Source organism: Lissotriton vulgaris, chromosome 4_1 (genome assembly GCF_964263255.1).
Source record: "Lissotriton vulgaris chromosome 4_1, aLisVul1.2, whole genome shotgun sequence".
Taxonomy (NCBI): domain Eukaryota; kingdom Metazoa; phylum Chordata; class Amphibia; order Caudata; family Salamandridae; genus Lissotriton; species Lissotriton vulgaris.
Window position 1 is genome coordinate 314,101,138 of NC_141691.1, and position 26,008 is coordinate 314,127,145.

Here is a 26,008-nt window from a genome sequence, read left to right on the forward strand (position 1 = left end):
CAACTTCACCAACACCATCAGGGACTTTGTTGCACCACTCACCATCAACGCTAGCAATAACATCCTACTTGGTGACCTAAACTGTCACCTGGAATACCATACCGATCCTAGCTCAAAAGCACTAATCAAAGACCTTGGAAGCCTGGGCCTCAACCATTGAGTAAAGGAGCCTACCCAGGTTACTGGACTCTTTCTGGATTCTATACTCACCACCTTCAACAACATCAAAGTAGAACCGCCCACACCAGTCTCCTGGACAGATCACAATCTCATCAAGTTCAACATCCCCATCCCAGTACAATGAACACACCACCGCCAGACTAGCCATCCATAACTGGAGAGGCATTCCTGACAAGGACTGGAACACTGCTCTCAACATCTAATGACCTGAACACAGCAACAGCCTCTCTAAAGTCACCAAGAATATCAACAACTGGATCACCTCCTGCGCCAACTCCCTGGCACCAGTCAAACACACCTATACAATCAAATCTAGGGTCATATGTACAAGTCATACAACAGAATAAAGGCTTTTTTAGATGTACAAAAGACAAATTGGGATTTAGTAACACCTTACCGAATAACAAGTTGTGTTTGTGATTTAGTATTAGGAAAGGGTGTGTTTAGCACGTCTCTTCTAAATACTGAATTGCAGTATGACTGTTCTATGACCAAATTACAGTTGTAAAACATTCATTTTTTACCAGCACCTCGAAGGAGACGGTAACCCTTGACAAATGGGAAGGTATGGGAAGTGTCCTCAAGGGACACCTTCCCTTTTGAGAATATTACACAAAATATGTGTTAAGAGCTGGCAGAAATCTAATGGACCACTGGCTACTCTTATAAAAAAGAAACTCAAAACTTTCAATTTCTTTTTTTAAACACACCTGTTTTCCATTGAGGAAAATAGGCTGCATTTAAAAAAAAACTAAAATTTCTTTATTCAAAAGCAATCACAAGCCTAGTGGTCTGCTGACTCCAGCTGGCCACCACCCCGTAATGGCTATCCTTCCTAATCAGTCACAAGCTGTGACCTACCGCATTAATATTCAAGAGGTAGGTCGATTTGCCACCAACTATGAATCGCTATTTAAAAGATGTACGTTTTTGAACATCAGGAATTGCAATCTGGTAAAATTCGTTATCAGGTGATCAAAATTGTGCACTTTTTAACATATGGCCCCTGGATTCTGGTCCAGCTGGTACACGGAATAGTTCAGCCTAAGGAAACATAACTCAAACAACTGGAACACAAACTGAGAATGCGCCAGCACATTGCAGGTAGGGGCACATTCAAATCCACCCTGAGACTCTACCAAATGATCCAGACCACAAAATATGTCACGTAGGCAGACTGCATTGATGCCAGCACCGACAGAAGCGAATACATATTTGTCATTGTAAAGGATTTCACCTTACCAGTAGCTGCCTCCAACTCTATCACCTCCTCGCAGGACCTCAGCAACAATCACTCAACTTTTCAGTAACAAAATCAGTGCCATTTACAGAAACTTCAACCCACAACCGGACCCGACAAACCTTGCCAAATGCCTCCCAATTTTTCCAAACATCCAATGCTAACCACATGGTCCATCATCTCCCCAGAAGAAACCACTGCTACCATGAAGTTCATGGGCTCAAGAGCCCCATCGGGCCTCTGCCGCCATTATGCCTACTCTAGAGGACTGCAACCCATCAGTGCCCATCAATGCAATGCTCATACCCATTCTGAATGCCTCCATCTTTTCCACGAACATCCTAGCGACTGGGAAACACGCAACCATAATCCCTTTACTGAAGAATGTCTCCACAGATCCTTCACTGCTTGAAAAATGAAGACAGATCTCCCTTCTACCATTCTCAGCTAAGGTTTGAGAGGAAACCATCAACAGATGCCTCACCGAATCACTCAATGACCACGAACTCCTTGACACCACTCATTCTGGATTTAGACCAAACCACAGCACAGAAACCGCCCTCATCGCTACCATGGATGACGTCCGCATGACTCTTGACGGAGAAGACGCGGTGGCCCTCCTCCTCTTGGACCTTTCCACAGCATCTGACACGGTCTGCCACCCCATCCTCATCCAATGCCTACAAGACATTGAAATTCAAAGACATGCACTCCCATGGATCTGCTCCTTCCTGACTGGACAAACCCAGTGATTTTGCCTGGCACTGTACCCCTCAGACACCCGCAAACTCATCTGTGGTGTTCTGCAACGATCCTCCCCCTTCAACACAGACATGACCCCTCTTGCCAGCATCATACGCTCTCACAACATCAAAGTCCTCATATATGCTGATGACACACAGCTCATTCTTTTCCTCACGGACAAGACGCCCAGTACCCGGACCAAGTTCAATGCCTGCTTGACTGAAATCTCTCACTGGATGAAGCACTGTAAACTCCTTATATTCAGACGACATTCAATATTACATTCAGAGAGACACCTTACTCAACTTTTCACTATAAAATAAAATGTGAATTCAGCCCCAAAGAAAAACTATATGAAAGGAAAGACTGCAGCGTCTACTTATATCGGTACCAGACTTGCAAGATTTCTGAAAATAGCATTTTATATAGAATATCATGACTCCATCTAGCCCCATTCAGAACACACTCGGTATGAGTCAGCAACTCAGGATAGTGAGTCTCTTAATGGAAAATGCATAACCGATTCCTACCTTTTTCTGAATGAATCAAAGACAAACACTGACTACGGAACTGAATTGTAATTCACTGGATAAAACATGCCCTGTCTCAACTTTTAAACAAATCTGCACGCTCCTATCATTCTGGTAATACTCAGATTTTAAACTTCATTTTTAGTGGTGGAATTGACCAGCACTGTTGAAATAAGTCAATTATTAATCCCTTGATACCATAATGTAACCTACGCCCACTGGATGTAGCTAACAATAGGTCTCTTTCTCTCCTTCCTACAATAATCAAGATGACAGAAAAATACTCACTCACTTGGTTAGTTTAACACTTGAAAGAAAGGCTTTTATACAACACTCAGCTCATCCTGCACTGGGACACATTTTCTTTGACTATTCAAGATCAACTGGCAGGTTGTGTCTGTTTAACATTAGACTGGGTGAACCACAATTTGTTAAAACTGAATGAAGCTCTGCTCTGGATAAATCAATTAGCTGAGTTCTTTGTTAATAAAATTAAGTCCATTCAGGACTCTTTTCTTCCTGCCTGCCCCTTGCCGGATGTTGGCTGTCTGTCCTCCCTGCCTTCTCTGGATGGAACTGGCCCCTATTTTTCTGAATTCCCCCCTATGTCTTTTACCACCTCTTTGGATCTTTTGCACGGTTGAAATCTGGTTCGCCGTTGGATCCCTGCCCGGCGAAATGTCTGGGGAAAGTGGCGCCAGCCCTTAACACCCTTCTGAATCCACTTCTCAATTCTTCTCTGTCCACCGGTGTGGTCCCTCAGGCCTGGAAATGTGCCATGATCCTACAGCTGATTAAAAAGCCTAACCTGGATCCCCTTTTGCATGCAAACTACAGGCCGATCTCTCTTCTCCCTGCTCTGGCGAAAGTGACCAAGAAGCATGTACATCGGTCGATCTCCAATTTCATCGAGGAGAACGACCTCTCACACATGTCTCAATCTGGCTTCCGTGCTAATTTTAGCACGGAGACTGCCCTGCTCGAGGTCACCGACGCCATCAGGGAAGTTTTAGATTCAGGTGGCAAGGCCATGTTGGTTATGCTTGATTTGTCGGCGGCTTTCAACACCGTTCCCCACGACGGCCTCCTTTTACGACTCTGGGAAATTGGCCTCAATCCTTTCTTACCGCCCGCTGGCAAACGATCTGGGCGGCTCCTTTTCCCGCCGATATGTCGCCGCTAGAGGTGGGGGTTCCTCAAGGTTCCATTCTTAGCCCCATGCATTTTAACATCTTTATGGCCCCTCTGGCGGCGGTGGCGGAATCCTTCGGCGCCCAGATTATATCCTATGCTGACGACACCCAGCTTCTGTTCTCATGTGACAGAGGTGGGGCTTTCGACGGTATACGGATCAGGGATTGTCTTGATGCTGTCTTTGAGTGGTTCCGGCGGCATGGCCTAAAATGCAACTCCGACAAATCGGAGCTGCTCTTCTTTGGCTGTACACCGGATCCCAGCTGGAAGGCCTGGTGGCCGCAGGACATGTTTCCCCCGGACAATGTCTCCTCCAAAGCGAAAAACCTTGGAATTTTGATTGACTGTGGCCTATCTTTTAGACCCCATATTATAGGGCTCTCAGGGAAATGTTTTGGTATTTTGAGGATGCTCAGGAAGTTTCTTCCTCTGCTGTCGCTCCAACACAAAAAAACCATTGTGCAGGCTCTTATAGGGTCGCGTTTGGATTATGCGAACGCCCTCTATTTGGGCCTACCCAAATATCTTTTGACCCGCCTGCAGGGGGTGCAGAATTCGGCAGCTCGTGCCATCTTTGGGCTCCCGAGACGGGCCAGTGCTGCTGAGCTGCTTAAAGCATTGCACTGGTTGCCCATTCCCAAGAGAATCCTATTTAAAAGCCTGACCTTGGCTTTTAAAGCCCTGCATGGTGTAGGCCCCAAGTATATTGGGAAACGCCTATCTTTCTATCTGCCTAACAGGGCTTTGCGGTCAGCCTCCTTGGCCAAAGCGGTAGTGCCTGCCATCAAGCGTTCTAGAATAGGTGGTCGGTCTTTTCGCTACCTGGCTCCTCGGGGCTGGAATGAGCACTGAAGACCTGGCTCTTTGTTCAATAGTAGCTCTAGATTTCCCTCAGTTTTTAGTTGTTGTGTTGTTACTCTGCACTTAGTTCTCTTCGCCAAAGCGCCGGGATGCTCTTGTGAGTAGCCGTGCGCTATAGAAGAAAATAAATAACATAACATATCATAACATAACATATCATAACATAACATAACATCTGTTAGTTGATTGTGCTTGGAAGAGGGAAGCAGAAGGTGTGATTTTGTGTGTGTTAGTGTTGACGGTAGTGGCTCATAAGCTATGGTCAGACATGCACATGAAGTGGATTAATGTTTTTTTCTGACAAGTCTTTTGGAACATGTCCGCTAGTTTGCATTCAAAGGGTAGTTTATCAATAGACCTTCTTCTTGAATTCGGTTGTTGACATCAAGTAAACAAAGAAGAACATCAGCTTGTCATGATGACGATTACAGAAACGAAATTTCTAGGTCACATGTAACATAAGGTGAATAAAATGGTCTCACATTTATTTGAATTTTTGGAGCCAATCAGACCCCTAGATTATCTTCCAGCAACACTTCTACACTTCAAGAGCTCACCAGAAAGATAAGAACACATACTGCTGAAGGAACTTTAAACCAGGAGACAACAAAGCAAACTTCTAATGTTGAAGCTTCTACATTTGGGCAGCTCTTCCCCCCATCCTCTTCAAGTGAATTATATGCTGAGTTTGGACTGTACTTTGAGTAAGGGCCCTAATTTATGATGACAGTACATATACTCTGGCGCAGCAGTGACAAAGTATACTGCCGCCAACATAATGGTCTGCCTGACAACTTTGTTGACTATGGCGGTGACTACTTCGTCACTGCATCGCAAAACCTCTGCGATGGCCGGACGAAGTCATGGTCATTGGAAAAATGGCTGTATTTCTGCTCACCCAATCAGGATGGGCAGGCATATGGCCATTTTTAGGTCTTGCCTGGCGACGCAGTGCAAGCGCTGTGGCTAGCGAGATCTATTGTTGTCGACTTGCCTCGGAAGGGGGACAGGACATGCGTTCGCGCACAAAGGATTTGAATTGTGAACGGGTTCGTGAACACGTACTGCGGCGTGATACGTGCACATCTCACGGTGCGCGGACATGCCAAGATACAGCACTACGGATTTGGAAAAATGCCAAGTGCCCTATGGACACACTCTGCTCCTTGGATGGGGCCGGGGCTTCAGCATGGAGCCTGCAGGTTCCGGACATCCTCCCCGGCGGTTCCTTCCTGTTTCTTTGGCAGGCCCCGCCAACGTCCCAACGAAGGCTGCCTGACTTCCGGTTTCGCCGCCATCTGCTCCATTGTTCAGCTTGTTGCTCTTACCTCCCATGTATGCTTGCATGTGGCACTTGCAGAATGGCAGGTGCAAACATTAAAATGCTGCTTGGATGGAGGTGTACAATTGCTGCATTCTAAAAAGTATTTTTTCTTTTCCGCGGGGCTGCCGGACAGGCGGTACTGACCGCCTACAATTCACAGCCCGGCTCCTGCCAATGTGCACATATCCAGCTGCTTACTAGCCCAAGGTGAGTGGAGGTGCGGGCTGTTTAAAGTGATAACCAGCCCATTAGCAGTAATCTGCACCGATATGTGCCAGTAACGCATGTGGGCACAGGTCTCAATTGTTTCCCCTGTGGTGTGGGGGAGAGTGGAGCCAAGACTGACTAGCCATCGATCCGATCAGCAGTGCCGATTCATCATTTGCAGTGGGGGTGGGCTGTTTGGGGGCAGATGTCTGTTCGGTCCAGATTTCCTCCATCTCCACTCACTGCTACAACCAGTTTTGTAGGGAGCCGGATCCACAGGCAAGCAGGCACGCACACAGACATACACACACAGCTGACAAAACTCACAAAGGCAAGCTCGAATGAATAAACCCACAGAACAAACACCAACAGTAACAAACTGAATACTTTAACACATCAGAAAATGCTGAAAACTCACACCCTCCACCCCACCCCTAAACTCCTTGCGGCAATGTACAGGACACAAACCTGCCGGTGAAGTGAATCTTTTAGAAAAGATGCAGCTTGCTTTACATTTTGAATACAACAAATGTCCATTTAACTCTGTATGAGCGGATACTTGACAAAAAATAATTACTGCATGTGTGGTCAAACATACATGAGGCCAAGTGCAAGAGGACTCCATCAGGGCTGCTGCACTACTAATTCAATAAAACTTTATTCGTTTTTTACAACCATAAATGTATACAATTGTTAACAATGCCTTCAATAAAATATATATATACAGTTTTAAAATCAATTTCTAAAATTCACAAATTCATTTTGATCTCTACAATGTAGTGTGTTTCTAGTCACGTGGCTTATACCCTTTTGTGACTCATTCTCCTCGTACCTATACACCTGATCACTCAATTCTTAATGCATTTAAGAGCCTCTTTAACTTTTTTTAAATATATTTTCGCATGGCACAATCTATGTCTAAATTAATAATTTCCACTAAAAGGTTTACTGCATGCATCCTATAGTAGTGTTGCACTGCTAGAAGACCCCAGCAGTTGAGTTTCTCCCAAAAGTGCCCATTTGTGTTCTCAATACAAACTTCTCCAGTGGCCTGTCGCAGCCAGGAGTGCACACAGTACTCCGTTGAGCCATTTACTTAATCAAGATCGGATCGCTTTCATGTCAATTTCAGTTGTCTTGCTATTAACTGTGGCTTTCCTCCCTTTCTGTGTTTGACTCGCTCACAGGAGCGTTTCGATTTCTCCATCATAGACTCATCATTCTTCCTGATCCAAACATAGCATTGGACCGAAGAAACGGAGTCATGTTTGAACACCAGTTTGCTGCATTTCAGTGCCACCTAGTGGCCACTAAAACAAGCATCTGCAATGCAATAGGTCTCGCATTTGCGCGAGTTTGAGCTATTGGCATTGTAAATGACAGTGCCTTTTATTTATGTGTTTGTAAAACCTGCAAGTGCTGCGTAAACATGTTCTTTGTACTTATAGTCATTACTTATAAGAAGCAAGGCTGACAGTAACTGCATCTCTTTTACTGCCTTGCTTCTTGTAAGCAAGGACTATAAATACAAAGTGAGTGTTCATGCACCGCTTGCAGGTTTTGTAAACACTTAAATAAAAGGCATTGTCATTTACAATGACCAATAGCTCATACTCTCGCAAATATGAGACCTATTGCACCAGGCAAACCCTGTCAGTGACAGGCAGGAAAAAGTCAAACAATGGTCCCCCCCTATGGAAGATGACCCCATGGTGAAGAAAGCAAAACTTTTTTCCATGCAAAAAATAAATAAATCTCAGTTCAGGATTTTTTTGGGGGAAATAAAATAAGATGGCTCTTTTGTGGTGGAATGCAAAACAGCAGTTGATGGACAGAATGCAGAATAATGTCATACATTCACCCCAGTACAGAGATCTGGGCCTAAATCCATCGTTTTTTTGCACTCCACACCACCCCAGTTCAGACATGGCCATATGCAAATCAGCCTTGACCCTGTGCCTCATGGGAATAGTCCAGCCCGAACTGCTAAGCCATGTCTTTCCTGGGCCGGAATCAAGCATCCTAGGACCAGTTTCTGGCTGTCAGCCGTCTTCAGCCAGGATAGCTTGACTCCAGTGGTGTGGAGAGCATGGGACTCACGTCTGAGCATACCCATCCCACTCGGGGTGACAAAATGCAAAACAACAGTTGATGGACAGAATGCAGAACAATGTCATACATTCACCCCAGTACAGAGATCTGGGCATATATCCATCGTTTGTGGCGGAGCCTTGTACCAAAGTGCACAATGCATTGATGGGAAAAGCTATGAAAGTGGCTCCTGCCAATGATTAAAAAATGACTGAAAACATAGGGGTCATTTATTAATTTGCAGGGAGGTCTCTTCACCATGGGCACAGAGTAATTTACTCAGTCCATTTGGCAAAACAACAGGCCATCGGCCAAAATATAAATCAGGTTCTCAGTTCCATAAGGGTTCTACTGAAGCTGCCAACCTTCTGCACAACTTACTTTGCAAGTAAAGCGCCTACAAAGTGAGCAGAGTAGGCAGTAGCATGCAGCAAAGATACAGAAGGAGTACAAAGACAATTCAGTCAAATCAGAGGCCACTGCTGGGATATAGCTCCAGACCACTGACGGTGCATGCACCCATGTTTGTATGTATGCGCTAGACCAGGCATCATTGGTGTGGGTTCTCCTGTATTTTTGCCTTTGCCTCCTGTTATGTTGCTGTATGTTGGAGTTTGTTATGCTGGTCTATATACTTTGGGCACTTTGCCACTGTTGGTTAGTGCCAAAGTGCAAGTGTTCCCCGTAAATTGTTGTTATGGTTTGGTGTTTCCATGATTGGCATATTTGATTTACTAGTTAGTCCCTGGTACAGTGCACTGTGTGTGCCCAGGGCCCGTAAATCAAATGCTGCTAGTAAGTATGCTAGTAGAAAAGAAAAATTGCTGACCCTCCTCCTTATTTAGTCTCACTTTAAATTTAAAGAGACAACAAACAAATGACCGAATCTCTTTGTTTGTATGGGTAATTTTATTAAACCCTTTTGTTCATTATTTTTGGTAAGATTTAACCAATTAGTAGGCGAGAAGAACACTCCATACATTTATATACAAATACAAAACATTTAAGACATATGTTACAAATACCAACAAGTAAACAATAACTCAAATAATCATCAACAAACTTCTCGTGTTAGAAATAAATAACAAATCGATATGCGCAAATAATTAATCTTTGCGAGATAATCAGAAAACGCTATTGAACCCAACAGGTTGAAAAATAGATTTTGACAGACATCAGAAATTAATCCACAATGATTTTTAACCATAGAAGCTGCACTTATCACGTGCAAATATTTTGAACTCTCTATCTGTCGTTTTGCCAACGCGTTTCGAATCTGTCGGTATTTACAGATTCTCCTCAGGGCTCTCTCATTGTTATCAATCTAAACAGAAAAATAAAACGAAGTTTGTTTCAGTGTACAAAGCTAAATTTCGTTTTTCAGAAGACCCCCCTAAAGGAGGCCGGACTCAACTGTACTCATTACCTCTCTGGAGAATGTGGTGGGCTCTCGTGGGTCAGTTTGTGCACGAGGGTATAGGCGCCGCAGAAATCAGTGAAAATAAAAGATTTGTTCTGGAAGAATAAATAAGTTCAAGACTTACTAAGCCATCTAAAACAGTGTCAAGCGACTACAACAGACCTAATGCTGTACATTCATACCTTTTTGAATTAGCACTGAATGCGGTATTAGGTTTTCGTGTGCTCCTTTTATCCTTTCTGTGCGACCTGTAAAATATTATTGTAAATATTGATTATTGAGAGGTAATGAGTACAGTTGAGTCCGGCCTCCTTTAGGGGGGTCTTCTGAAAAACGAAATAGCGTTTTCTGATTATCTCGCAAAGATTAATTATTTGCGCATATCGATTTGTTATTTATTTCTAACACGAGAAGTTTGTTGATGATTATTTGAGTTATTGTTTACTTGTTGGTATTTGTAACATATGTCTTAAATGTTTTGTATTTGTATATAAATGTATGGAGTGTTCTTCTCGCCTACTAATTGGTTAAATCTTACCAAAAATAATGAACAAAAGGGTTTAATAAAATTACCCATACAAACAAAGAGATTCGGTCATTTGTTTGTTGTCTCTTTAAATTTAAAGTGAGACTAAATAAGGAGGAGGGTCAGCAATTTTTCTTTTCTACTAGTATATTGGGTCCAGCTGCCCCCCTGTCCCAGGACCAGACTCCGTGGTTATACTAACTATAGAGCGGGTGCATACCCGCGAGAGTTCAAAGGGCAACAAGATTTCTTCACGGCAGAAGGTTTGTGAACTGAAAACCGGGAGTGACATCTTGTCCCTCCAAAATAATGGGCGAGAAGGACACTTTATCATTCTCAGAAAGCCATATTCAGAATTTGTTGGCTAATTCCCCCTTTTCTGAGGTCTCTTTAAGTTCTACTGCTCAACAGCAGAACGAAACTGAAAAACTGACCAGACTCCGGAAAAAACATATTCGTACTGAACTTCACGGATACTTTCTCCTGAAGCACCTAAGGGGTGGGACCATCCCTTGGGGGCTTCAGGTCAAGAATGTGCCGGTGATTTTCACGGAGGATGCTGATTATAAAAAGGGTTTTAGCTGCATTAATACTAAGTGTAGCAAGGACCTCATGGTCCATACCATTGAGACAGCACAGAGATTGTGTGCAAAAGAATTAGAAGAAATAGATGAATTGACCAAAGCCATTGCAGAAAGCCAAGTGATTCCAGACTCTAAAGCTCTATTAGACAAAATAGATAAAGAAATACAAACGTTCAAGGATAACACCATTAACAATAAAACAGCTCAATTTGAAAGGGACTCCAAATCCTTTACACTGGAAAGGGCTTACCCATTCCTCAAAGAGGATTATTATTCTCAAATTGAATCCCGAGGGGCACTGACAAACTTTCAAGGGCGATCCAGAAATAGATTCAAAACATTCTCTGAAACGTCATCTTCAGGGTCTTCTGGGTCAGAAGCGAGAGGGAACACCAATAAGAAACAAACTCCTTTTTTAGAGAAAGGCCAACAACAAAAGGTGAGGTTCAAACCAGCATGGGAGATGCGAACCAGGAGAAACTATTACAAAACGTAGTGGGCTCCTCCACCATTGTGAATTTATCAGCCAGGACTTTGACAAAAGATGAGGAATCAGTCCTCAATTTAGGACTCAAATTTGTCCCAACCAAACAAACAGATTTTACTAAACTAAAACTAGAGGCAATTGAATTCTGCCGTAAAATCCGATTGAAAGTCTTTTTTGCCAACCAACCTCCCAGTGTGAGTATGGAAACAACAGGCCTTAGGAACAAGTCCACTTTTGTACCCCATCAGAACATTCCTAAACAGGTCCACGCATTCGAACAAATCCTGTTATCCTCTATCGCTAAACTAGAGAGTAAACATAAATACGTGAAACAAAACATCTCTAAGGGACAACGATTGGCCCTGAAAAGCTTGAAAGACGATCATTCTTTGATCATCAAACAGGCCGATAAGGGTGGAGCAGTGGTGTTATGGCCCCGTGAACAATATCTCGCGGAAGGTGCACTGCAGGTTAACAACCAAGAGTGGTACAGAAAACTGCAGGAGGATCCACTACAATTAATCCAATCTTTAATTACAGATGTTGTTCAAACTGGCAGAGAAAGTGGCTTCCTAGGCCCTAAAGAAATTGATTTTTTGGTTAAGAAATGCCCGAGAACTCCTGTGGCATATTTCTTACCAAAGATTCACAAGAATTTATCGAATCCACCGGGGCGACCTATCGTGTCGGGGTGTGACTCATGCCTTGAGCCCCTGTCGAAATACATAGACTTTTTTCTGAAACCCTTTGTGACAAATGTGAAGTCCTACTTAAGAGACACTACTGATTTTCTGGTTAAGGTTGAAGGGACCCCATTTGATCGTACATCACAATTGATGGTAACCATGGATGTTACGTCCCTTTATACCCAGATACCACAGGACGAAGCACTGGAGGTTTTGGAACTCTATCTTGATTCAAGGGAAAGACCACATAGAGTCCCAACTTCCTTCATCGTTCGATTGGCCGAAATAACTCTCAGAAGAAATTACTTTCGCTTCAATGATGAGTATTTCATGCAAGTTAAGGGCACCGCTATGGGGTGCCCTTATGCCCCAGAAATGGCCGTACTTTACATGGCCGAATATGAGAAGAAATATGTTGAGTCAGACAACCCTTTTGCACATCACATTGTGCATTGGTATCGATACATCGACGACGTGTGGCTCCTGTGGGAGGGGAGCCGCGCCGAGTTGGGTGACTTCCACCAGTGGCTCAATAATAGGCACAGGGATATGTAACGGGGTGAGGTTAACGGGATCTGAGGAGTGGTGGACCCCCGGAAATGACTCCGTAATTACTCCTTCCTTACAGACGGATCCATGGGGCGCAGGTCAGGGAGGACTCGAGGAAGAAGAACACGGCGCCTTTAACTGGTACTACATGGAGGAGGAAAATACTCCCTCTGCACACGTCAGAGGTGCAGGATTGGTTAAAACCCCGGAAGTGCTTTACTCGGCGTGTGACATCACCCCGGAGGAGGAGGAGAGGAGCGGAGGTGGAGAACGCGCGAGGGAAGTTAGCAGCAGCGAAGGAGTACGAGAGAAGACCGAAGAACATCCCGGAGGAAGTGCAGAAGAGGAGTTTCCCGGAGAGCCAGGAGGCCAACGTTCCCGTGAGCCGCCGTGCCACTCTCCCAGGGGAGGAGCGTGGCTTGTACAGGTACGGCAGCGTATGGCAGCTTGGGTGGGAAGCAAACGCAGTTAAAAGTAAAAGAACCCGTGTTGGCATTCCCGCGTTTAACCCCCCCTCTTGTGTCCTTTACCCCGCGTATAACCCTCACTGTCTGTACAACCCCAAACCACTACACGGAACTAGAAATACGAGTCACCGGTGAATCCCTCCCTCACTTCACACGGCCCTTCAGGTGCAAAACCCCAGTAGACAGGAAAACTAACGGCTCGCTTTATGTTGGTCTCTTTTGCATGGGAACCGGAGCCGAGTGACTGCCTCCTGACCAGACCCTGAGGTGTACCACGTCCACACGAAGCGGAAGACACAGAACGCAAAAACGGATCCAAGCCAATTTGCTAAAGAGAGACTCACTTTTCGAACGAGGAAAACTTTAATGTTAAAATCACATCGGGGAATTCCAATAAAACCTTCGTTAACCCCAAAACTTGGCGGTACTCTCGTTCCTGACCCACAACCGGGCGCACCTGTCACCCCAGATCCAACAGCCCAGTCCACAGTGGAGTCAGAAGTGGGATCTTCTCCCTCCGAGCAAGATCCAATCATGGAACAGGTCATACAAACACTGATCGAGGGACAACAAAAGTTGGAATGGGCTATTGGACAGCAGATCAGTACCGCCGATGCCGACCGAACCCTGTTCCGCAGCACCATGACCCAACAAATGGACAATCTTCAAAAAGTAGTGCAGACCCCAGGGACCCCGATATCAGTAGACCGTAGGCCCTTCGGACCGCATCCATCGGGGGTGTCCTTACAGAAGTACGTCACCGGCGAGGACCCTGACGCCTTCCTAGTAAACTTCGAGCGAGCTGCCCGTGCTTGTGGATGGCCAGAGGAGAAGTGGCCTTTCTTCCTTGCTCCCTTGTTGACGGGGGAAGCACAGACAGCCTATCAAGTGGCCAACCAGTCGGGTACCTCCACTTACACTGTAATCAAGGGAGTGATATTGGACCACCTCGGCATGGATGCCGAAGCCTATAGACTCCGGTTCCGGAAAGAAAAAGGGGTCATAGGGGAGAATCCGAAAACCTTGTACCTACGACTCAAAATGGCGGCAGAGAAATGGCTAAGGCCTGATACCTGTAGTAAAGAGGACGTTATGACTAGTATAATACTCGAGCAGTTCATGGAGGCGCTGCCCTATGGGACTCAAAGGTGGTTGAGGCAACATCCAGGGCTGACTGCAGCCCAAGCAATTGAGATGGCGGCTAATTATACAAGGGCAGCACCTAGATCGTTTCCCTGGGAGACGGACAAACCAACAAAAGCAACGGCCCCTGTATCGAAACCTGAAAAAAAGAAGGCCGTTTTTGAACCTCCGAAGACTCGCCCTTTTCGCCCGGATTTCACTCCTGTAAAAGGACCCCAGTGTTTCGAATGTGGGGAGTGGGGTCACATAGCCCGTTTATGCCCCAGAAGAAAACCGATGGAAGAACCCATGGAAGTCGGATACATACCCAAGGCTGTAATGTATACAGCAGAAATGGGTCCTTCATACTACGTAAGGGTACGGGTGAACCACACTCCCGTAAAAGCTCTCCTAGATTCTGGGTGTAGACAATCGGTAATAAGGGAGAAGTTAGTGTTACCTTCTCAGATAGGGAAGGAGGGTGAAGTGCACATCCGTTGTGTTCACGGGGATGTCAAGACCTACCCCCTGGCAAGCATTACCATACATCCTATAGGAAGAGCACCATGCACTGTGAGGGTAGGGGTGGTGGGATCCCTCCCAGAAGAACTGATCTTGGGGGTAGATAACCCGCAATTCCTGGCCTTATTTAAAAGGGAATTAGACAGACGTCCAACAGAGGCTTTACTATCCACCGAACCATGGGTCATAGACAAAGGGTTCAAATTTGCACAAGCCAACGATCCTACCCTTCTAAATGCGTGGGAGGCAGCCCACATGGCACAAACAACCAACTCTCCACAAAGATTCCCCCGGTTTAGCATTGAAAATGAGTTGCTGTACAGGGAAGGAAAGGAGGGAGAACCCAGACAGCTGGTGGTGCCAAAAGACTTCCGTGAACAGATAAAGTTCTATGCGCACACCCATTTAACAGCAGGGCACAGTGGCGCAGAAAAGACCACTCAAAATATTCTGCGCCTGTTCTACTGGCCAGGAATTTATAAGGAAACTGAAGCCTACTGCCAACAATGTGAGATTTGTCAGAGGAAAAATATGAACAAACCTCCTGCAGTACCTTTACAGCCCATGCCCATCATCGGCAATCCATGGGAACGTGTAGGCATGGATCTTATAGGACCCCTACCTCGCACATCTAGAGGACATACTTATGCCCTAGTGGTAGTTGATTATTCCACGCGGTTCCCCGAGGCGTTCCCCCTAAACTCCCCTACTACAAAGAATGTAGCGGAGAAGCTGGTAGAATTGTTCTCAAGAGTCGGGTTTCCTCGGGAGATCCTAACGGATCAAGGAACGCCCTTTGTCTCACGTATGATGAAGGAGGTGTGTAGCACTCTGGATCTGCAACACATCCGCACTTCCGCTTACCACCCACAAACGGATGGTTTAGTGGAAAGGTACAATAGGACCCTGAAAGCTACTCTAAAAAAACTTTTGAGTTCTGAAAATAAGAATTGGGACCGCATGCTCCCCTTGGCACTGTATGTGATACGATCACAGGTCCAGAGTAGCCTAGGATACTCTCCCTTTGAGCTCCTGTATGGCCGGCAACCGAGGTCCCTACTAGAAATAACCCGGGAAGCATGGGAAAGGGAAGAGGCAAACGAACAAAGGTCTCTATTAGACTATACCCAGCAGTTGAAGTCCCGACTGGGCAAACTGAGAGATTTGGCCTTTACTAATCTGAAGGCAGCCCAGAGCCACCAAAAGCAATACTATGATCAAGGAAAACGTTGGAGATCTCTAGAAAAAGGGGAGTGGGCCCTAGTGTTGCTTCCATCATCCACTCAAAAATTTAGGAGTGAATGGAAGGGCCCATATCAAGTAACAGAAAAATTTGGCAATACCACCTATAGGTTACAAATGTCACCCCAACGGCAACAGACCTTCCACATAAATCTTCTAAAAAAATGGCTGGGACCTGCTCCTCAAGCCTCCAATCTGGCATTCACGGAAGATAGAGAGAAGTCAACTTTAGCTTTCCTTCCCCTGAATCCAGAGCTGTCCGATAAACAGAAACACGAATTACTAAGGGAATTACGTCCTTTTTCCCCCTTGTTTTCTGACATACCTGGGCGTACACACTTAGCTGAACACGAGATACATACGGCTAAGGGAAGTATCATCAAGCAAAGGGCCTATCGCATACCAGCCGCCAAAAGAGCAGACGTGCGAAAGGAAGTAGCTAGCATGTTAGAACTTGGTGTCATCAGACCGTCGAAGAGCAGCTGGTCATCCCCCATTGTCATGGTCCCCAAACCTGACGGGTCCACTCGTTTTTGCATGGACTTCAGGGCACTAAACGCCATTTCCACCTTTGATGCGTTCCCAATACCCAGGGTGGACGAGCTAATAGAAAGGATAGGGGAAGCCAAATACATAACAACACTGGATTTGACCAAAGGCTATTGGCAGGTACCCCTGAGAGAGGAAGACCGCCACAAGACAGCATTTGCCACAGAGGAAGGGTTATACGAGTTCAACGTCCTTCCCTTTGGACTCCATGGGGCACCTGCCACCTTCCAAAGACTTATGAATACGGTACTATCCCCACATACCCGATATAGTTCCGTGTATCTCGATGACATTGTCATTTTCAGCAAAACATGGAATGAACATCTGGGACACTTGACCAAAGTCATGGCCTCATTAAGAGACGCCGGACTGCATGTAAAAGCAAAAAAATCCAGAGCAGCCTTTCCAAGAGTTAAATATCTAGGATTCATGCTTGGAGACGGAGTAATCGCACCCCAGGAGGAAAAGATAAAAGCCATTATCGAAACTCCCTTTCCTTCCACAAAAAGAGAACTCCGGGCTTTCTTGGGCCTAATGGGCTACTATAGAAGGTTTATCCAGAACTTTGCAAACATAGCCACGCCCCTTACCAATTTACTGCAAAAAAATGTCAAAAACAGTCTTCCCCAACCTCCGTCCCTTGAAGCCAGGGAAGCCTTCCTTCACTTGAAGAAGGCAATCACAACTAGCCCGGTATTACTGCCCCCGGATTTTGACAAACCATTTTCACTGGCCACAGATGCGTCAGATACGGGCATAGGGGCTGTGTTGTCACAAATTGGGGAAGACAGTGCAGAACATCCAATCCTGTATATAAGCAGGAAACTCCATCCTCGGGAACGGAAATATCCCACCGTGGAAAGGGAATGCCTTGCAATACGGTGGGCAGTTGACAAGTTACGTTACTACCTAGAAGGGAGGGCGTTCACACTGTACTCTGATCATGCCCCTTTACAGTGGATGCAGAAGAACAGGACCCAGAATGCTAGGATCCTCCGTTGGTTTCTGTTCCTTCAGCCCTTCGCCTTTACGGTTGTGCACAGGAAGGGGAGAGACAATGGGAACGCTGATTACCTGTCTCGCATGCCCATTCTCCCCAACCGGGAGAATCCAGGGGGGGAGGAGTGTAACGGGGTGAGGTTAACGGGATCTGAGGAGTGGTGGACCCCCGGAAATGACTCCGTAATTACTCCTTCCTTACAGACGGATCCATGGGGCGCAGGTCAGGGAGGACTCGAGGAAGAAGAACACGGCGCCTTTAACTGGTACTACATGGAGGAGGAAAATACTCCCTCTGCACACGTCAGAGGTGCAGGATTGGTTAAAACCCCGGAAGTGCTTTACTCGGCGTGTGACATCACCCCGGAGGAGGAGGAGAGGAGCGGAGGTGGAGAACGCGCGAGGGAAGTTAGCAGCAGCGAAGGAGTACGAGAGAAGACCGAAGAACATCCCGGAGGAAGTGCAGAAGAGGAGTTTCCCGGAGAGCCAGGAGGCCAACGTTCCCGTGAGCCGCCGTGCCACTCTCCCAGGGGAGGAGCGTGGCTTGTACAGGTACGGCAGCGTATGGCAGCTTGGGTGGGAAGCAAACGCAGTTAAAAGTAAAAGAACCCGTGTTGGCATTCCCGCGTTTAACCCCCCCTCTTGTGTCCTTTACCCCGCGTATAACCCTCACTGTCTGTACAACCCCAAACCACTACACGGAACTAGAAATACGAGTCACCGGTGAATCCCTCCCTCACTTCACACGGCCCTTCAGGTGCAAAACCCCAGTAGACAGGAAAACTAACGGCTCGCTTTATGTTGGTCTCTTTTGCATGGGAACCGGAGCCGAGTGACTGCCTCCTGACCAGACCCTGAGGTGTACCACGTCCACACGAAGCGGAAGACACAGAACGCAAAAACGGATCCAAGCCAATTTGCTAAAGAGAGACTCACTTTTCGAACGAGGAAAACTTTAATGTTAAAATCACATCGGGGAATTCCAATAAAACCTTCGTTAACCCCAAAACTTGGTGGTACTCTCGTTCCTGACCCACAACCGGGCGCACCTGTCACCCCAGATCCAACAGCCCAGTCCACAGATATTAAATTCTCAATTGACTCAAGTAATGTCAAAATGACATTCCTTGACGTGGAAGTGCGAGAAATTGACGGGTCCTTGAAGTCCTCCCTTTTCAAGAAAGTGACAGACAGGAATACCATACTCCACTACGGGAGTTCACATCCCAGAAACCTAAGAGCAAACTTGCCATATGGACAACTCCTGCGAATCAGGAGGAACTGTTCAGAATTGGCACAATTTGAGCAACATGGATCAAAATTTTGTGAAGAACTAACACAGCGAGGGTACCCCAAAAAGCTTCTAAAGCATTCTTTTAAAAGAGCCCGCTGCACACCGAGGGAGAGCCTCCTTCAAATAAAAGTCAAACGCGACCTTGAGAATTTGGTCTGCGTCACGACATTTGGTCCCGAAACCCACAATATACGCCACATGGTGTTGAAACATTGGCATCTATTGGAACAATTAGAGACACCCATCCCTCGTCCAATATTCGCCTTTAGAAGAAATCCAAACATTGGCCAACAATTAGTCCGTGCGGACGTGAGATTGGCAAAACCTAAAAGTGATTTGCTATCTAAATGGGGTCTTAAACCGATAGAGGGACACCACAGGTGCGGAAACTGCATCGCTTGTGATTCAACTATCGAGGGTACCATTTTCCAACATTCCAATATGTCCTGGTCCCACACAAGTTTCACAAATTGCAGAACAAAAAATGTCGTGTATGCCATAATCTGCTCCTGCCACAAAATCTATATTGGTAAAACCAATCAGCAGGTGAATGTACGCATGACACAACACAGGTCGCGCATAAAAAAGAAAGTACTAACTGCGCCCCTCGTCCAACACTTCTCCGAAAAACAACACGGAGAAAATGATTTCACTTGGACAGTGCTTTTCAATATTAATCAACCAAAAATGGGTATCAACATAGACCAGATCCTTTTAAAAAAAGAGGCTTACTTAATATTGAAGTTCAACAGTACCCAAACTGGGTTGAACTCAATCTCTGAAATCTCGAGACTGTAATTCAATCATGTTAAAACTACAATATCCATAATGCCTAGCGGTAGGCTTGCAGTGATGTAGGAGCCCTTGACAGCCGCCTGGCTTCCCCTGCGTTACCATTTCCTGGTTCGCCGCGACTGCTGAAAGGTGAGCATTTGTGATACTCCTAATGCGTGAGACTACGGCGCTCTCACTCTGCACAGAGCGAGTGACTAAAAAGCCCCGTTTTTTCTTACAGCGCGAGCGAGACGCTTCTTGATTTAACGGTGAGGACAACGACCCCGCTACTGACTAAACCCAATTAAGACATGAAACACGGCATGGCGGCCGACGCCCCGTGTCTACTACCACATATTTGGGTAGGTGGCTTCACGTTTTCCCGTAATAATCTACCAACTTTTTCTCAAGCACAATTTTTGTAAATACTGAGTGCGACCCTAATATTTTACAGGTCGCACAGAAAGGATAAAAGGAGCACACGAAAACCTAATACCGCATTCAGTGCTAATTCAAAAAGGTATGAATGTACAGCATTAGGTCTGTTGTAGTCGCTTGACACTGTTTTAGATGGCTTAGTAAGTCTTAAACTTATTTATTCTTCCAGAACAAATCTTTTATTTTCACTGATTTCTGCGGCGCCTATACCCTCGTGCACAAACTGACCCACGAGAGCCCACCACATTCTCCAGAGAGGTAATGAGTACAGTTGAGTCCGGCCTCCTTTAGGGGGGTCTTCTGAAAAACGAAATTTAGCTTTGTACACTGAAACAAACTTCGTTTTATTTTTCTGTTTAGATTGATAACAATGAGAGAGCCCTGAGGAGAATCTGTAAATACCGACAGATTCGAAACGCGTTGGCAAAACGACAGATAGAGAGTTCAAAATATTTGCACGTGATAAGTGCAGCTTCTATGGTTAAAAATCATTGTGGATTAATTTCTGATGTCTGTCAAAATCTATTTTTCAACCTGTTGGGTTCAATAGCGTTTTCTGATTATCTCGCAAAGATTAATTATTTGCGCATATCGATTTGTTATTTATTTCTAACACGAGAAGTTTGTTGATGATTATTTGAGTTATTGTTTACTTGTTGGTATTTGTAACATATGTCTTAAATGTTTTGTATTTGTATATAAATGTATGGAGTGTTCTTCTCGCCTACTAATTGGTTAAATCTTACCAAAAATAATGAACAAAAGGGTTTAATAAAATTACCCATACAAACAAAGAGATTCGGTCATTTGTTTGTTGTCTCTTTAAATTTAAAGTGAGACTAAATAAGGAGGAGGGTCAGCAATTTTTCTTTTCTACTAGTATATTGGGTCCAGCTGCCCCCCTGTCCCAGGACCAGACTCCGTGGTTATACTAGCTAGTAGGTATGCAGCACTGCTTGTGCCACATACATAAGCAGCCTGAAAAAGTAACTAAGACCTGACACTGCAGTGTCTGTACTCAGTTTGTGCTGCCATGTTGACCTGGCAAGTGCACACACTTGCAAAGGCCCTAGCCTTCCCTTTTCTACCATGTTAGTCACCCCAAAGGTAAGCCCAAGGCACCCCTGTGGGCAGGGTGCGCAGAATGTGAAAGGTAGGACATGTTATAATCAATGGGTGTGGTTTAAAATGGTGGTCTAAAAAGTGTATATTGAGACCAACTATGTGGTGCACGCGCTAAGGTGCAGTATGTGTAAGAGGATGGTTTCCTCTAATGACTCGATTCTCTGAAACTTTCAGGAATAAGCCCCATGAGTTCCATAGGGGGCCCGACCTATTGTCACACATTCATCAAGGTCTGAGACCCTCTGCCCGTACCTACTGCGGCTGCATCGGAACTCCAAAGGAGAATAGAGTCATTAGACCAACATTTTAAACCACACACATAAGGTCCTGAAGAAAGCCAGTTTAACATTGAGACTTGGCTGAAACATGTTGGCCACACAGGTTATTGGAGTCATTAATCATCTCCACTAATATCCACTTCTCAGATTTTTATCACTGCCAAGGGCCCACTATTAACACAGCCCTTTGAGCCCTGGGACCCTCTGGATAGTTTTGTAACCCACACACCATTCACCTAACCTGCTCTGCTGTAATCAGGCGTTTAAGCACACCCAAGGTACACTCGGTGCCTTGGGTGGGACCCGATGATGAAGCATGCCACCAACCAGGTTGGTGGGTGAGGGTCTTTATAAAAAACAAATGTTTTTTCATCTGCAAACATACACAAGGATATTCTACCCTGTAGCTAGTTCCCATCGATTCTAACACATTACTAGGGAAAGTGAACTAGCTCTGGCTTTTCCTCTCTTTCCCACTTGATATTCATTATAAAGGTAGGACATGCCCTGATGTGTGTGATATGTCCAATTAGTGAAATACTGCCAAATTCGTTTTTCACTATTGAAAGGCTACTTGTCCCATAAGATAGAATGGGAGTGTCTTTATAACATCTTATACATATATAACTTACCATTGAGACAAGATTGGAAAGTAAAGTTTGATACGCCTGAACTCAAAATGTTAAGATGCATTTAGTGAGGGTGCTTTTTACATTCTGGGTTTGAAAATAACACTTTTAGAAATTGGTATTTTCTTACCTAACCATCTAGTGTGCCTCTGCTAGGTTCTGTATTGACTGTCTGGCTTTGGAGGGACAGGAACTGGGGATGTGCATTCTGTTCAGACAGCCACGTGTTGGGGTTAGGTCTAACCTGTTCAACAAAAAGTTAGGGAGGGTCTAAGGGCAGGTTTACCGACCAACCAGATATGAGCCCCAAACTCAATATATCACAACAAATAATATCTGGGGGTCAAAAAAAAAAAAAATACCAAATGCATGCAGGGCAGTACCGGTGAGAAATAATATTTAGTGAATGGTCAAGTCGAGACTCAAGAGTACATGGAGAAAAATTTATTGTTCCCATCAGAAGCCACACTGTACCGCCCTTGTTATCATCATGTGGGATCTCCTTACCCAGGAGACAAGACGGCCGGTAAGTGATTTACCGTGACCGAAATGTGATGTGAAGGCAGAACAGTAGGGTATGATAGTGGCTAATGAAAAAAAGCAGTGTAAAGTGATTGGAGTGGAAAGGTGAAGGGTAATTATAAAATTAGGTGAATGGGTGGAAAAAAGAAATTTTATTAATATCCCCCAAACCCTAAGATTAAAAGGCAGGTGTGGGTGCAGGTTTTAAATAATAACCGCACTTAATGGTGGTCAAGATTAAGTGCGGTTATTATTTAAAACCTGCACCCACACCTGCCTTTTAATCTTAGGGTTTGGGGGATATTAATAAAATTTCTTTTTTCCACCCATTCACCTAATTTTATAATTACCCTTCACCTTTCCACTCCAATCACTTTACACTGCTTTTTTTCATTAGCCACTATCATACCCTACTGTTCTGCCTTCACATCACATTTCGGTCACGGTAAATCACTTACCGGCCGTCTTGTCTCCTGGGTAAGGAGATCCCACATGATGATAACAAGGGCGGTACAGTGTGGCTTCTGATGGGAACAATACATTTTTCTCCATGTACTCTTGAGTCTCGACTTGACCATTCACTAAATATTATTTCTCACCGGTACTGCCCTGCATGCATTTGGTATAGTGGTCCTTCCTGCCAGACTTACTGACTCCTTTTTTTTTTTTTTTTTTTTTTGACCCCCAGATATTATTTGTTGTGATATGTTAGGTCTAACCTGCCTTTCCACTGTGAGTCACCCTCAGTTCCTCCTAAACTCCTTTACTGGGAGTTCTGACCTACTGAGAGGTGCCTGCCAATGTTCTGAACATTTGAAGGTTATTTTGGGAATGGACCGTGAAAATCGCCTGTTTCTGACATATCGCAGCTGTGCAAGAAGAAATTTCCGACGCATCCCCGCTCCCAAAGAATCGATGCAGTGCCTGCTCGTGGCTGAAGTATCTGATGTGCGACGAATCCTGTGCACCGATCTATGATGTCCAAGATCACTACACCGATTCTGACGCAGGCCCTATTGGTGTAAAACCGACGCATCAAAGGGATGTGGCTGAAATTATTGCAGCGCATTCCGGGACTTCACACATTGCATCACAGTGTCAAGTCTGTTGCATCATTGGAGGATGCAGTAAGAAACCAACGCTTCACCTCCCCACACAGTAACAAACCGACGCATCACCTCCTCTCTGGTAAGGAACAGACGCATCACCTCCCCTGCGCAGCAGTAAGGAATCAACACATCACCACCCCCAGAGCAAGAAACTGACATCACTTTCCCTGAGTTAAGGAATCGATGCATCACCTTCCCTGCGACTCTTTTTACTTGCCTTTTTCGACCCATCCTAGGTAGTTTGTGTAAAAGTGTCTGCCACATCAGAGGAGTACACTGACAGGCTCAGCGTGAAGGAGCGGGCACGAATGGAGCTGGGAAATTGAACTCCGAGCAGTATTGGGAGAATTGACGCCAGACACACCATAGTGGGCCACGTCAAGAAATCCGGATATAGACCGGGACTCTGAAGACGGAGCTGCCGATTATTCATTTCCTATGGGGTTTGGTGGCCATTCCTGGTCTGAGAAAGGTGCAGTATACACCCTTTCTTATCTGCTTCAAGGTCCTTGGTCTATGGATGTACTTAGCCGAAGTTACTGAGTTGCAGTGGTTTATACGCATATTTCCCTAAGTTGGCAAGTTCTTTGATAGAAGGGGCTTATGCGTGGGAGTAAGGTGTGTGTTGTAAGTACTTTGCTGAAATTACTGATTTGCCGTGGTTCATACGTATACCTCCCTACATTGGGGAGTTCTTTAAAAGAAGGGGCTCATGGGAGGGAGTAAGGTGTGTTCTGTTTTCAAGTGCTTCGTGTTCGTACATTTACTGGGCTAGTTCATTACTTTTTTTCTAACCTGTTGGAGAGTCACACCCTGTGGCTTATGCAGGGAAAATAATTTACAGGCACTACTGTTCGCCCTGATAAGGAGAGTGATGACAACTCTGAATTTGTGGCACCATCTACTAAGTGTGCTAAGATACTATGATTGGATAGGTCTGGTTCCAGGAAGGAAACAGAGCCATACCAGCGTATTTGTTTTCTTTGATGGAATATATGAATATCTGTTAGGGGAAATGTTTCCCTTGCATTTACTTTGCTGATATTACTCCCAGCTTATATAATCGGCATTTGGCGAATCTTGGCGTTTCCTTCAAAAGGGGTGGTCTATAGCAGGTGTTTTTACCCTGGGAATTCTATGCTCTCTTTTGGTCTTCTCCACCTGATACTAAGGATATGTATGATAGGATCTGTATTCACTCAGTGGGGTATGGAGCTCATATGGACACATAGGTATTTACATATCTCCTTTGTTTCCTTCTTACAGTATTGGTGCTGAAAAGTTGTCATCACCTGCTCACTTCCCTGTTAGGAGGTCGCATCTTTTTTCCTTTACAGGTAGTTACAGGGGTTCAAATTACTTCCATGAGCATTCATAGTAGTTGTTTCGCTTCCAAAGAAGAGTATCACTATATTCTCTTTTTGTTTTCACTGGTCACCCACACTGCAGTCCCCACCCTTTCCTTCCCCGCTTGACCATCTTAAGGTCTGCGTATATATCTATTACAGACTTGGGGCTGTCCAGAGGTGGACCCCTCCAAGCATCGGTTCGGCCCTGAGGATACGTTTGGAACTGGACAACGTCACATCCCGCATTTTCGAGGAACAGAACTGTTTCTACCTTAAGAATCTTATTTTTAGTACTGTTTTGTGGATTTTTGTCGCTTTGATCTTGTTTTAGTTGAGATAAAGATTACTTATTTTTCTAAACTGGTGGGGGGTCCATTTGTAGTGTTTTCACTGTATTACTGTATGTGTTCACTAGTGCTTTGCACACTGCTTCTGAGCTAAGCCTGTCTGCTCATGCCAAACTACCAAGGGGGTGAGCAGGGGTTATTTAAGAAGTGTATCCCCCTTACCCTGACTAGGGAGAAGGGTCCCTACTAGGAAAAAGGTACCTACCTCGGCCAACTAGAGACCTCCATTTCGAACAGTATGTACGTATGCAGTATCTGTATCGCCAAAGGACACTCTGCATGCAAATTTTTGATAGAGAGGCTTGCATACTGCAAGAAAATTAGAGACATTTTATATAAGGACAATCACAAAGATAGAATCAAGATTGGATTCAACAGGTGCCACATAGAGAAGAGTATGGCTGATAGTTATTAACATCGAATTCACGTGTTGTCACATATAGTAGTTCAGTCTTTACAGGAAATAGAGGGTGTTGTCTTTCAGTACATACCAATGCGTTGCGCTCCACATGTGCTTTTGTTCGCTCCACTTCATCCTGCTGGACTCGATGAAAAATCGAAGAATCCGCCCCTTTGCAGAAGAGTAAGATCTTTCCTGAAGGAAGAGATAACATACCAC

The 26,008-nt window shown here is 45.1% G+C and overlaps 1 protein-coding gene across 5 annotated transcripts in view; it reads right to left on the reverse strand.

The window, feature by feature from the left end:
* Positions 1 to 26,008, reverse strand: part of ATP11C (ATPase phospholipid transporting 11C (ATP11C blood group)) — an 828,266-nt gene that overhangs the window by 161,765 nt on the left and 640,493 nt on the right. For all 5 annotated transcript variants that reach the window (XM_086918646.1, XM_086918644.1, XM_086918645.1 and 2 more), the window contains exon 17: positions 25,881 to 25,984. In XM_086918646.1, the coding sequence (XP_086774772.1) occupies positions 25,881 to 25,984 (104 nt within the window). The remainder of the gene's footprint in view (positions 1 to 25,880; positions 25,985 to 26,008) is intronic.